General features: G+C 46.7%; 1 protein-coding gene across 1 annotated transcript in view; it reads right to left on the bottom strand.

Annotated features, from left to right (window-relative positions):
• Nucleotides 1-689: 689 nt before the first annotated feature.
• The window catches only part of SPAG5 (sperm associated antigen 5), an 18,783-nt gene continuing 5,923 nt past the window's right edge, over nt 690-13,549 (bottom strand). The window contains exons 5-24 of the mRNA XM_010861417.1: nt 9,074-9,148; nt 8,747-8,839; nt 8,517-8,651; nt 8,187-8,306; nt 7,974-8,066; nt 7,758-7,871; nt 7,344-7,437; nt 7,046-7,193; nt 6,864-6,966; nt 6,537-6,670; nt 5,941-6,079; nt 3,127-3,238; nt 2,873-2,959; nt 2,489-2,609; nt 2,259-2,370; nt 1,787-1,867; nt 1,471-1,626; nt 1,316-1,390; nt 1,106-1,186; nt 690-879 (exon numbers count right to left, since the gene is read on the bottom strand). Coding sequence (XP_010859719.1) covers nt 808-879; nt 1,106-1,186; nt 1,316-1,390; nt 1,471-1,626; nt 1,787-1,867; nt 2,259-2,370; nt 2,489-2,609; nt 2,873-2,959; nt 3,127-3,238; nt 5,941-6,079; nt 6,537-6,670; nt 6,864-6,966; nt 7,046-7,193; nt 7,344-7,437; nt 7,758-7,871; nt 7,974-8,066; nt 8,187-8,306; nt 8,517-8,651; nt 8,747-8,839; nt 9,074-9,148 — 2,145 coding nt within the window. The 3' untranslated portion in view covers nt 690-807. The remainder of the gene's footprint in view (nt 880-1,105; nt 1,187-1,315; nt 1,391-1,470; nt 1,627-1,786; nt 1,868-2,258; nt 2,371-2,488; nt 2,610-2,872; nt 2,960-3,126; nt 3,239-5,940; nt 6,080-6,536; nt 6,671-6,863; nt 6,967-7,045; nt 7,194-7,343; nt 7,438-7,757; nt 7,872-7,973; nt 8,067-8,186; nt 8,307-8,516; nt 8,652-8,746; nt 8,840-9,073; nt 9,149-13,549) is intronic.

Below are 13,549 nucleotides of genomic sequence, written 5' to 3'. Positions count from 1 at the left end.
ACGTAGCTCTGCGGCTGCCGCAGAGCTACGTGACTCCCCCCGGAGGGCGGGGCCTCCCCCCTCCCCGCCCTGGCCACGCCCCCTCCCAGGACTGGAGTGCGCGGTGAGGCCACGCCCACGGAGGCGCGGCGATGAGGTGGAGTGACTGACTGCCGGGATCTCGGAGGTGGTTGTAGACTGTCCTCCTCCCACCTCGCGGAGCCCAGACACCAGCGGAAAGGCCACCTTGGCAGGAAATGGCCTTGTTCTGATTCCTGCCACGGTGGCCTTATGCAGAGGACTGTGCTGGCTGTTGGGGATGTATCCTGGTCTGATGAAGGAGAGTCACCGTAAACAATTACCATAGATAGGGTAGGTGGAACACAGGCAGCAACAGTGTGCGAGTCCAGGGCAGAGGGTTCTTTGTCCTGACCCCCTTATTCACCAGGGCTACCCCAGAGGGGGATGGAGAAGGTAAGAGAATGAAGCCTTGTCTGTTTCCCACCAGGCAGTGAGCCAGGGAACAAGTAGTCCAGTGCCCAGAGTATTTGGGGAAGCAAGAAAAGGAGTCAGGAGCTGGCTGTGGCTCTGGATGCGTTGGGAGGGGTGTGTGGAGGTAGGGAGCCCAGGCAAAAGGACCAAGCTGCCTCCCCCTGAGCTCATCTACCCACCTCCCACCCAAGAAATAAGATTCAGTGAGCCTGAAGAAATACATTAAATATACTTTATTTTATAAACAGAGCTGGCTCTAAGCCAATTGGTCCTGATGTTGGGGTAAGGGAGTGTTGCAGGTAAAAAGGGGTGCAACAGACTCCAGCTTTCAGTTTCTTAGCTCAGAAATTGCAGCAATCCCTGTAGCTCCTTGCAGCCGTTCACGACATCTGGGATGGACAGCAGAGTCTGGGAAGAGATTCAGAAAAGGCAGCTCAGGGTCACAAGCCAGGAAGCACCAGGCCTAGGAAGCACCCTCTTAGAGGGGAGAAAATGGAAGCCACAGAGAAGGCCACAACAGTGAATCAGGGCCCAGATCTCAGCACAGGCTGCGAATCAGAGCTATGCTCATCAGTACCCCTGGCCAGGCCTTATGCCAAGTACCTAAGGTGCATCAATGCCCTCCCGCCTTTACCTCGTAAATATGCTGAACAGTGTCATCTAATTTCTTTAACTCCTCATCAGAGCGTCGCAGATTCTCTTCCAGGATGTTTCTCTAAAAAACAAATAGGCTGCATAAGTTCTATCCTTAAAAGAATGACATAGCTTGTAGGGAAAGGTAGACATGGCAGGGAAATTGCTAGAGGAGATGGGAAACAGCCTGGAATGGCATGGAAATCCTTACGTGGCTCTGGAACTTGACCACGAGTTTTGCCTTCTCATTTTTCATCTCCAGGAACATCACTCTCAGTTTATCCACCTATAGATATGTTCAGATGAGTAGGGGCACAGCCTAAGGTTCCCACCAGTTGCCCAGCTCTTTGGTTAACTCTGAGTCACCTCTTGGGAGAGCCACACTTTCTCCTGGATCCAGTTCGTGTCCATGGGCTGACAGTCGGGGTTCTGCTGGCCTGCCAGGGTCTCTTGGAGCACCTTAGTCTCTGTCTCTGCACGCCGAAGGGAGCGGGTGAGCTGGGTCACCTCCTCCCTAAGCCTCTGGGGATGAGAATGGAGAGGTATCTAGTTGCGCTCAAAGGTCCTCTCCATCCTTACCCCCTGTGGTGAGCAAGGGTAGACCAGGGGACCCAATTCCCACATCTGGGACCCTGGCTATAGTGACACAGAAGGCAGAGGCCAGGCATCATGACAAACGTACTATGAGCTCGCCGCTCTTGTCTATCTGCTCCAGGATCTTCTCGTTTTGCTGCTGTATCACTTCCTGGAGTTCCTTTTCATTCTGTGAGAGAAAAGGAGGTGAGAAGGCAGTGGGAAAGCTGGCTTCTTTGCAGCCCTTGCCAAGAGATAAGATTTCATGCCTGACTCATGCTCAGCCCAGGTGATACCAATTACCAACACTCCAATTCTTCCTCTAGGGCTAGGTCAGGCCAGGCACATTTCCCTGTAGAGAGAGCTCTGCTAGAGTTCCTGACTTCTAGGTCAGCCTGGAAGATGGGTCAGCCTATAGCTGGTTCCCAATTATGTGAATTGTCTGACCCCAGGAAGGGCAAAACTAGGGCAATGGTTGGAAAATCCCCACCACCCAGATTCCTGGGGAGACAGCAGCTCCCCAGTGGGCCCGCACAGCTGCCCCAGTTCCTCATGGCTTCACTTCCAGGCCCCTCCTCCACCTTGTAGCGCAAGCACAAGGTCTGGTTCAGCTTCTCTATGTCCGCTTCCTTTGCCTTCTGGGCTTCCTGATGCTGTTCTTCCTGGGCCTGCAGCTGAGCCTGCAGATCGCATCTAAGGGAGGGAAGAATTCAGTATTATTCCTGCCCCCACCAGGGGCTGGCTGGGCCCTTGACATTAAGGGGCTGCTCACATGACCTGCCCTCTCTCACTAAGACTGCACTCCACTTACATCTTTTGCTGCAGAGTCCTGACAGCCTCTTCTTTAGACTCCTGCAGCAAGGAACACAGGCTCTGAAGTTCCAGAGTCTTAGTACCCATTTCTGCCAGGCTCTTCTCAATGCCTGGGGTTTCTGAAAGAGAAAGTACTAGATGAGAGGCAAAGCCCTTTAACTCTGGAAGGAAGAAGTACATAGCCATCACTTCTTCCACTCTTATCCATGTTCCCCACCCATAGGATTTGAAAATCCGGAACATTACCGATCCCCCAAAGGCAGAACTGAAATAAGCCCAAATAGAATTGAGGTTTTTAGAGCAAAGCACTTCTCACTGCTTTAGTCTTTATCATCACAACCAGATCTAGAAATGAGGCAGGATCCCTGGAGCCCATCCTAACCTGTAGGCTCAAGGGAAACTGTTGATGCTACTCTGGTGAAGGCACTCTTGTCACTTCCAAGCAAGGGCACAGGAGTAGATTCTGGGTCTGAAACAAAAACCAACCATGGCAGAGGGCCCCTCTGGTGACCCCGTCAAGGATCTGCCACCACAGAAACCAGGGAGAGACAGGGTCTGTTGGCAGCATCTTCAACAGCTGAAGATACCAGGAGAAGGGTCCCAACTTTCCCACCCTTCAATTCCTGGGCCTTTAACCTTCATCTGCCTCTGCTGTCTGGGGACTTCCCAAGAAAGTGCTGTCACTGGGCGGAGGGTGTTCCTGGGAAAAAGCACTGGCTGTGCTTATCGGGAGGGTCTCTGGTTCAGCCTGAGGGCAAGGGAGAAAAAATGTCAGCTGCTTTTCAGGGTTAGTTGAGTTCTCTGAACTTACTAGCCATCTCCGTGGGAATGCTGTTCTATCTATCACCTCTCTTCTCTATCTTCAACTTTTCAATTAGTTCCTCTTCCTGAACTTAATTCTCTCTCACTAGAACAAGAATTTTTTTTAAAAAGCCTTCTTTTTACCTTAAGTACCCTTTTAGCTACTGCCTTTTCTCTTTCCCTTCAATTAAAAAAAAGGAAAGAAAAGCCTACATTTCTTGCCTAAAATTCCCACCATCTACGGAATCCCTGGGCCACTACACACAGGATTCTGCCCCACCATTCCACCATTATTGGAACACCAATGGCATCCTCGTTATTTCGTGCTCCAAGGGCACCGTTACTTTCAAATGCAGTGGACTCCTTTCAGATCTTTACCTGACCTATGTAATAACCAATGACCACGTTCTAGTAGATATTTCATTTTCTTAGCTTTTGTGACATGACTGCTTCACAGATAGGACTCATACCTTTCTGGCTATTTCTTCTCTCTGGGCAGAGGTCTGTCTTTAACTGTGGGCTCCTTTTGGTTCATACTTGATCCCCTTTACACTCTAATTCATTCCCCACATGGCTTCACCTCAGGAGCTCCACAGAAACATCCACTTCTACACTGATGATCCTTCAATCTGTCTCTTTACAATTGGACTTTTTCCCAATCTCCTGGTGCAAAGGTTCAACTGCCTGTGAAAAATCTACCAGTCTGCTCCACGGTTCACCTGAAATTTACTATGTATAAAGCTGAGCTAACCATTTTTCCTGTACCACCCCACTTGTATTTAAGATCCTAGAGCAGGGGGGCAGCAAATTACAGCCTGTGGTTTAAATCTGGCCTGCCATCTGTCTTTGTAAATAAAGTTTTATTGAAACATTGCCACATCCATTTATTTACATACTCTCTATGGCTGCTTCTGAGCTACAAAGGCAGAGTTGAGTAGTTGAGACAGAGATCACATACCTCACAAAGCTGAAAATATTTATCATATTGCATATTACAGGAAAAGTCTGCCAACCTCAGTTCTAGAGAGTGTTGCCATCTTTCCAGCAAAAAAGATCATCAGTCACTCTTTCACCTTACTCCTATATCAAACTGGTCACCATATTCTATTACCTTCTGTTGTTATGTAATTGTTAAGTCATGTCTGACTCTTATGACCCCATAGACTGTAGCCCTCCAAGCTCCACTGTCCATGGGATTTCCCAAGTAAGAATACAGGAGTGGGTTGCCTATTTCCTTCTCCAGGGGATCTTCCCAACCCAAGAATCTAACCCACGTCTCCTGCACTGTAGGCAGATTCTTTACTGCTGAGCCACCAGAGAAGCCCTCTATTACCTTTACTTCCTTAATATGTATTGAATTAATTCAATCCATCCCCTCTTCCATATCCCTTCTATAATTGCCATTAGTTCAAGTCTTCAAAAATCTGGCCTCCTGCCTACTTCTCCAGCCTCTTCCCCTTGTCATCCCTGCCCCACATAGCTTCTATAATCCACTCATACAGGGCTACTTCCCAGGCCCCAAACTCGCCACATTCCATTATGAGCAGAGCCTTGGCCTTGTTCACCTGGTTAGTCCCAGCACCTGACCCAGGTCTTGTTACAGGGTAGACACTACAAAAAGTACCCCTAAATGCCTCTATGACTTCCATATGCTGTTCCCTCTGCCTGGTGGGCCTTCCTGTATACCCACCCCTGCTCTACAAACTTATAACCTCAAGACTCTGCCCAAGAGTCACCTGCTCTGAGATGACATCCTAACTCTCCAAACTAAAGCTGATGCTCCTTTCTCTGTGGCCATTCAGACAACCTTCTATCACAATCACAAGTCAAAATGACAAATTTACATCTGTCTGTCTTCCCAAGACTAGATTTCTGTGCTTATCACATGCTGGGGAATGGCGTCAGCTCATAAGCAATTTGATTTCAGGATTCTGGCTCTGCCCTTAACTGTTGAATAAGCTAATTAACTCTGCAATCTGAAAGATATCCACCATTTACTCTGCAGTGTGCACTGTGGGGAAGCCAAAGAAGCAATGCTAAACTTCTGCTTGCTATAAACACAGTCTAGCAGAAGAGACCAAACATCCAAGGAAAATTAATACAAGTGAAAAAGGAGAGTAAGCTCATGAGAAATATAGCAGGAGATCACTGAGTCCACTGATGTTTGGGAACATTTCAAAGAAGGTGAACCAGGGAGGATTTTAATAGGAAGGAAAAGTCATTTCCAGTTTCAAGATAGAGGAGAATGAACATGGTAACAGCCTGCATCCAGGTAAGAATGGAAATGAGATGTGTGTGTAGTGTGTAGGCAGTCTAGTGGGAGTAAAGAGTTCATAATAGGAAAGAAGGAGACAGACAACAGGCTGAAGATATCCTGTAGGCAACTGAAAGTCACTGAAGGTCACAGAGATGGAACAGTATTTTAGGAAGACTATTCTATACAATAAAGATACAACTGGAAAAAACCTCAGTAAACCAAGATTAGAGAGGAACTTCCTCAACTTGAATCCTTTTCAGCATCAGGGGGGAAGTTCTAGCTAATGCAGTAAGAAAGGGAATAAAAGGTTTACAGACAGGGAAGGAAGAAATAAAACTGTCTTTATTTGAAGATATGATCATAAAGGAAGAGAAGGAAACCCCATATCCTACCTTCTCCTTTAGTTTCGTCTGTAGGAAGAGGGTCAGGCTGTGGAGTTGCTCCGTCAGCACCCCCAGCTCTTGGGAATACTGGCGCATCTTCTCCAGGTCTTGCTGCCGTGTTTCCGCTACAATGCTGGCTAGTTTAACTCTGAAATAAGGAAGGATATAAGGAATTTTAGCATGGAAATAAAGAAGGGCTTCCCACATAGCTCAGCAGTAAAGAATCCTCCTGCAATGCAGGAGATGCAGGTTCAATCTCTGGGTCAGGAAATTCCCTGAAAAAGGACGTGGCAACCCACTCCAGTATTCTTGCCTGGGAAATCCCACGGACAGAGGAGCCTGGCGGACTACCATCCATGGGGTCAGAAAGAGTCAGACACAACTTAGCAACTAAACAACAATAAGAAAGGAACAGAGAAGATGGCCAAACACCAGGTGACCTTCTCCAAACACCTCCCCAAACCGCCCCCACAGAACTGCATTCAAAGAGAGAAACAAGAGGCTCTCGGACCCTGGTATGATTCCCTTCTTGGAGACTTCCACTTCCAGAAGCAGGCCTGGGAAAGAAGTCCTCAGGGAGAAGCACCGAGAGGTAGAGATCTTACTTCAGGTTCTCCACGGTGTCCTTGAGGCCCTCACACTGCATGCTGCGCTCCCGGAGCACTTCCAGCGTGGTTTTCAACTGACACTCAACCTGGCCCAGCTCCAGGTGAGCAACCTGATTCTCCTGTTCAGCAAACTGGGGAGACAGGAGAAAGAAGGAAGGCAAGGAGCGAGGGGGGGCAGGGCAGGGAAATGCATCCAAGTGGGACACTTTATAGAGTCCTGGGATCAGAGGCTTCTTCCAGTCCACAGTCTCAAACCCCACATCGGTACCATCAGGGATGAGTCACACTCCTGCCAGCCCCCCTGCCCCAGGCCACCTTACTTACCTCCAGGGTCTCCTTCAGGTCCTGCACCTCCTTGGCCAGGACCGCCTGTTGCTGCTGCAGCTTTGCCTGCACGTGTTTTAGCGCCATTTCTTCCTTTTGCCATCTGCCAGAGACCTTATGTGAGATTCCACTGGTCCCCTGTTCCGGGTGCTTACCGCCACCACAGCCCAAGAGGAACTCACTGAGCAGTCTGCTCCTCACTGTTCTGGGTGAGCCGGCAGAGCAACTCGTCCTTCATGGCCAGGTCCTGGGTACAATGGGCATGCTGACTCTGTAGCACTTTTAGCTGACTCTCTGTGCTGGCCAGAATCTGCAGCTGAGCCTGGAGATCTAGGCCAAAAGGATCCTAATGACAACATGTGGTCAGCAGGCCCAAACTTCCCCGCACCTCTGCTCCAAAACAAGTGCTCTAGAGCAGCTATTGCTCCGCTGCCACACCCCAAGCCTCAGTAGGGTACAACTGCTCGCACCCATGCACACCTGCTGCCAGGCGACTGTTTTCCAACTCCAGTCGTTCTAATTGGCTTTTGCAGTCCTCTAAATGGGAAGAGACTTGTTCCAGCTCCCTGGAAACCTAGGAGAAAAAGATAGTTTTCTTCCCACAGTTCCTCCTGAATCAGGAGTCCCAAGACTTAGTCCAGTTTCTCTTTCCAGACAGGACAGCCAATCTCTCCTTGTTCACTGCAGCAAATAAGTCTAATCCTCAGGAAAAAGCAGAAACAGGAGAAAAGCTGATGAAGAAGGTGTGGAAGGCCACCTAACAGCAAACGGACTGGCTGGTCTCCAAAGCCACAGATGAAAAGAAGATAGGTCTAGGGGAAAAGGCTCATCAGAAAGGCCTTTTGTGGAGAAGGAGGAGGAAACCAGGCCTAAGCAGTCCCCTCTCCTGTGTACCTGCTGCTTTTCCTCAATTGCAGCATCACGTTCCTGCAGGGTCTGCCGGCTCTTGGCTGTAAATTTCTCCGTGAGTTGTCGAAACCGGCTCAGCAGAGCTGTCCATGTTACATACTACCGGGGGAGGCAAATAGGTCAAGAGAGCATGCTTGAAAAAAGACTTCTAACAGGGCTAGCTGTGAGCAGAGGAGCAGTATAATGCCCGCCGATACTCACATCCAGTTGCATTGCTATCCAGTCCTGTTGCAAGGCTGAAGTAAGACTCGCTGTCTGCTGAGCCAACTCTTCTTGCTCAGTGTGAAGCCCTACCTACATGAGAAGGATTGCCAATGGAGGTGCCCCTTCCCATTGGATACTGGGAAGCATGGGTACATGACCCCCTCCCAGTGTGTCAACGTGGATCCCAGGAAAGAAGATGCCCTCAATTACCAGTTGGGTCTGGGTCTCCTTCAAAAGGCCTCTGAATTTCCCCATGGATGCCAGGTCCTGTTGCAGTTGGCTGATGCGCTGGCTGGCGTGTGCACAGAAGACCTCTAGCACTGTCTCTGCCTGTTTAAATAAGAGGCTGTGAGGACATCGTGCACAGAAGGAAACAGCACAGAAAACCGTAACTACCTGTCACACCAGTAGCTGAGTTCATTACTCCCCAAGGGCAGGCAGTTCTCAGGCCACCCATCTGTGACTCTAGTCAATTTGTATTCCTGCAGGAACCTTAGGAAGAGACCTCCCTCATCCAGGAATCAAAGCCTGACACCTTACCACATCCTTGCCTCTGAGGGCCAGTTCCTCTCTGTGCTTTGCCTCCTCCCTTTCTGCTTTGAGGCTCTGAAGCCTGGCCTTCAGTTTCTTCAACACATCAAAACAGCAGGACACCAAGGTTTCTGCACGCCGAGTCTATAAGATAAGAATCAGATACTGTGTCTGGTTTCTTTCTTTGGCTGAATTTCAGTCCCACCAGAGGTCTCTGCCTCCATCTTCATGCTGCTTACCTCCTGACTCAAAGCAGTCTTATCTTCATCTAAGTGCAGCAAAGACAGGTGAAGCAAGGATATCAGCTCTCTAGAGAGGAGCACCCATGATTGCTGTACAGGGAGAAGAGGTTAGGCTAGATCAAATAAAGTCATTAAGCAGGAAGTAAGCAGGGACACTGGAGGAAAGCCACTGACCCCAATTTCAAGCTCCCAATAAGGAAGAGATGTCCTTAACAAAAGGAAACCTCTCTTCACTCCCACGTTTGAGTACCATCATCTGCTCACCACTCCATTCTTGATCTTCACAGGAGACCCAGCAATGGTCTAAGGTCAGTCAACACTTACCATGACATTCCTGGCTTGCTGCAGAGCCTGTCCAACCTCCCGGCTCTCCTGAAGATGCTGAGGTTTCTTACTCATCTAGCCGGAGAAACAGGGTTGTTCCTTTTGCAGAAACAGTATGCAGTGCCAGCACCTTGTTCCCCCTCCCACCCACTGATATACAGGAGCCCTTCCTATTAAAAGCAGGAGCAAAGCTCACGGCTTGATGAAGCCAAGCTAGAAAAAATCCAGAGGTAGGTTAAAAGCAAAATTACTTTTTTAATTAAAAGTAATCTAAAAATTACTTTTAAAAATATTTTGGGGGGCTTCCCTGGTGGCTCAGTGGTAATGAATCCACCTGCCAATGCAGGAGACATGGGTTTGATCCCCGATCCGGGAAGATCCCACTTGCCACAGAGCAACTAAGCTCCTGTGCCACAACTATTGAACCTGTGCTCTGGAGCCTGGGGGCTGAAACTACTGAGCCCGTGTGTCACAACTACTGAGCCCTCATGCCTAGAGCCTGTGCTCTGTAACAAGAGAAGCCACCGCAGTGAAAGGCCCACGCACCACAACCTGAGAGCAGCCCCCACTTGCTGCAACTGGAGAAAGCCTGTGTAGCAATGAAGACTCAGCCCAGCCGAAACTGAATAAATAAATAAAATTTAAAATAACTTTCTTCTGATTATGTGTTTACTATAAAATTTTAGAAATGGAAAAGTGAACAGAATGGGAAAAGATTCATTATTAGTTTTACCACTGAGAGCCGTGATTCTCAACCAACAGCACAGCATTCACCCCAAGAGATTTCAATATACGTCCACAGCAGATTTCCTTGCTATAGGGATTTGCTATAACCGATGAGTCTACTACCTCCCTCAGGGGTCAGGGTGAAAAAAGTTGTAGACTACGGATTTAGAAGGAAATTACCGTATTCAGTAAATTCTAAGATGACTATCTTTTTACTTTTTAACACCAGTGACATTGGTATGCTTTTAAAATTGATAGTATCTTAGATTTGATGAAAGACAGTAATGCTTAAGAAAAAACACAATTGGTTTTGAGATTGAGATATATAAATAAAATTGGGGTCCTGCTTTTCCTGGGATTTCTTTGGAGGGAATGATGCTGAAGCTGAAACTCCAGTACTTTGGCCACCTCATGCGAAGAGTTGACTCATTGGAAAAGACTCTGATGCTGGCAGGGATTGGGGGCAGGAGGAGAAGGGGACGACAGAGGATGAGATGGCTGGATGGCATCACTGACTCGATGGACGTGAGTCTCAGTGAACTCCAAGAGTTGGTGATGGACAGGGAGGCCTGGCGTGCTGCGATTCATGGGGTCGCAAAGAGTTGGACACAACTGAGCGACTAAACTGAACTGAATGTCATTTAGCTCTGAGTTTATGTTCACTCTCCTCATTGAGAGCCTGAGACTAGGATATATGCTTTAGGAAGACCTATCAAAGTGGAGTATCACTCATTTTTAACTTCTGCTGATATTTTACTTCATGTCAAAACCTCTGAGAGGTGAAACATGATTTCCTTTTACCAAGAACTTACATTAAACTTATTTTTCCATGCTATTAAAAACTCTTCAGGGGACCTCCCTGGCAGTCCAGTGGCTAGGAGTGTTTTCACTGCAGGGAGTACGGTTTTGATCCCTGGTCGGGGAACTAACATTCTGCATGCAGTAAGGCATGGCAAAAAACAAACAAACAAACAAAACTCCTCATGAACATATTTTTAAATAACTGTAGATTATCTACATTTTATGATGTACCATTATTTTCTTTTTCATGTTTTTAAAGTTATCTGTATGTGGAATTTTTCCCCCCTTAGGATATACACCTAGAAGTGGAGTTGCTGCTGCTGCTGCTGCTAAGTCACTTCAGTCGTGTCCGACTCTTAGCGACCCCATAGATGGCAGCCTACCAGGCCCCGCCCTCCCTGGGATTCTCCAGGGAAGAACACTGGAGTGGGTTGCCATTTCCTCCTCCAATGCATTAAAGTGAAAAGTGAAAGTGAAGTCGCTCAGTCGTGTCCGACTCTCAGCGACTCCATAGACTGCAGCCTACCAGGCTCCTCCGTCCATGGGATTTTCCAGGCAAGAGTACTGGAGTGGGGTGCCATTGCCTTCTCCCAAGTGGAGTTACTGGGTCAAAAAGTTTGAACTGCTTTAAGCAGTTTAAACTGCCCTTAGAAAGGCTGAACCCATTTAAAGGCATAATGTTCAAACAAGAGGATAAAAAATGTTTAAGTAATAATAACGTTAAATATAACTTTTAAGACATTAAAAAAAAGGTTCAACCAATTTATGCCTTACTGATGATGGGGCAATATTTACCACCACTATCTATTTTATTCTTTGCTATTTCGTCAGAAGAAAATAGCATTTCATGTGCAATTTGCATTTATCTGATCATCAAAAATGGTAACCTTCTCAAATATTTACCATTTTAATTTTCTTAGTCTCTAAGGTCTGTTCACTATCTTAAAGCAGATGAAAATTGTGGTGTGCTATGTGAAGTAGATAACTGTGATCTCAAAGGCAGCAGAGCCATAGAAAAACTTCAAAGTTCCAAGAGAAAAGTGGGAAGCCTTCATTACCACTGCAAGACATACATCGCCTAGGGAAAAGCCTAGTGCTGGAGCAGCAGTGCTGAGTCACGACGCTGCAGCAGGCTGGATGTAAGGAGGCAGATCTCCTGGCGTCCATCACTCCCGGCCCCAGCAAAGCAGGCCTCCCTCCTACTGTGTTTTACAGTAAGGACATGGAGTCCCTCACTGAGCCCTGGAACAGGGCATGCATACTGCTTAGGGCTGGGCGGTCAGGCCAGTGATGAGATTAGCGTCAATGAGGCAGCCAAGCGCAAAGACATGAAACTGTTGTGGGGAATGGCTGAAGGTACTGTCATTTCCTCTCTTTGGTTCTGCTTCAGTGGTATCTCAAAGGATTTGGCAAGGTACAGATGGTCAACTTGGGGTCGGGGAGAACAAGGTCAAGGACCAGAGGAAAGGATACAAAAATAAGAAAACACAGGAGAGAAACTGAGCAGCTGGAAGAATGATGAGCCGTGGTTTCCAGGATTTTGGCAAAAGGTAAAGTCATTATTTGAGGATATTTTCAACCCAGAGAAGACTTTTGTTTGTTTGTTTTTTGCCCAGCTGAGTGGCTCGTGGGATCTCAGTTCTCTAACCAGGGATTGAACCCCGGCCTTCGGCAGTGAGAGCATAGAGTCCTAACTGCTGGACTGCCAGGGAATTTCTGAGACCATCTCTTCTTAGCAGCAGCCCCTATTATCTCAACAGCCATAACACGGAGGGTCTCAGTTTCTTCCCTGACACATTCCCTTACATCCTCAACCTATGCTGTCACAGCAAGAATCCTCTAGGACAATGGTCTTTAACTGTCATCCTCTGATATCTCCTACAATAATTTTGAAAGATGGAGTAGTCTGATGTTTAAATTGTTCAAAGGCTGTAATTTCCACCACCTTATAAATGTTGACAGTTTGAAATAAAACTGTTACATCACCCCCAAATATACCCAATGGTATAAATATTACAAATACCATGATTTATTATCTGTTTGATATTTTAAAAAAATATACACACAACCACTTTAACAGTCAGAAATTTTATATCATCCTTTTTTCTCCTTAAACCTGTTTTTACTCCTCTCAGAATTTTATCCTAATGTAATATATTTTTACACTTTAAATCAAGATCTCTGCAACAACAACAAAAGTTCACCTAAATTGAGATAAATTTAAAACATTTTCTAATTGCTCTGACCATACGACTTTACGTGAAAAAACTCTTGGATGGACAAATATTTTCATCAGTTGTCTATGAATCACTATTATAATTAAAATCATACACATACCTAGTAAAATTTTACTGGAGATCATTCATTGATACTAATGAAATGGATAAACCAGTCCTCTCCTTACCAGTTCATGTGTCTGTGGATTATTATAATTCCTACAGTAAGACATAGTTCAACAACGATTCCATGTTTGATGAAAGTGAAAGAGGAGAGTGAAAAAGTTGCCTTAAACCTCAACATTAAGAAAACTAAGATCATGGCATCCGGTCCCATCACTTCACGGCAAATAGATGGGCAAACAATGGAAACAGTGACAGACTTTATTTTTTAGGGTTCCAAAATCACTGCACATGGTGACTACAGCCATGAAATTAAAAGATGTTACTTCTCGGAAGTAAAGTTATGACCAACCTAGACAGCATATTGAAAAGCAGAGACATTACTTTGCCAACAAAGGTCCGTCTAGTCAAGGCTATGGTTTTTCCAGTAGTCATATGTGGATGTGAGAGTTGGACTATAAAGAAAGCTGAGCACTGAAGAACTGATGCTTATGAACTGTGGTGCTGGAGAAGACTCTTCAGAGTCCCTTGGGCTGCAAGGAGATCCAACCAGTCCAACCTAAAGGAGATCAGTCCTGGGTGTTCATTGGAAGGACTGATGTTGAAGCTG

Source organism: Bison bison, unplaced genomic scaffold (genome assembly GCF_000754665.1).
Source record: "Bison bison bison isolate TAMUID 2011002044 unplaced genomic scaffold, Bison_UMD1.0 scf7180017864472, whole genome shotgun sequence".
NCBI classification, from domain to species: Eukaryota; Metazoa; Chordata; class Mammalia; order Artiodactyla; family Bovidae; genus Bison; species Bison bison.
This window is presented reverse-complemented; position numbering and strand designations above follow the sequence as displayed.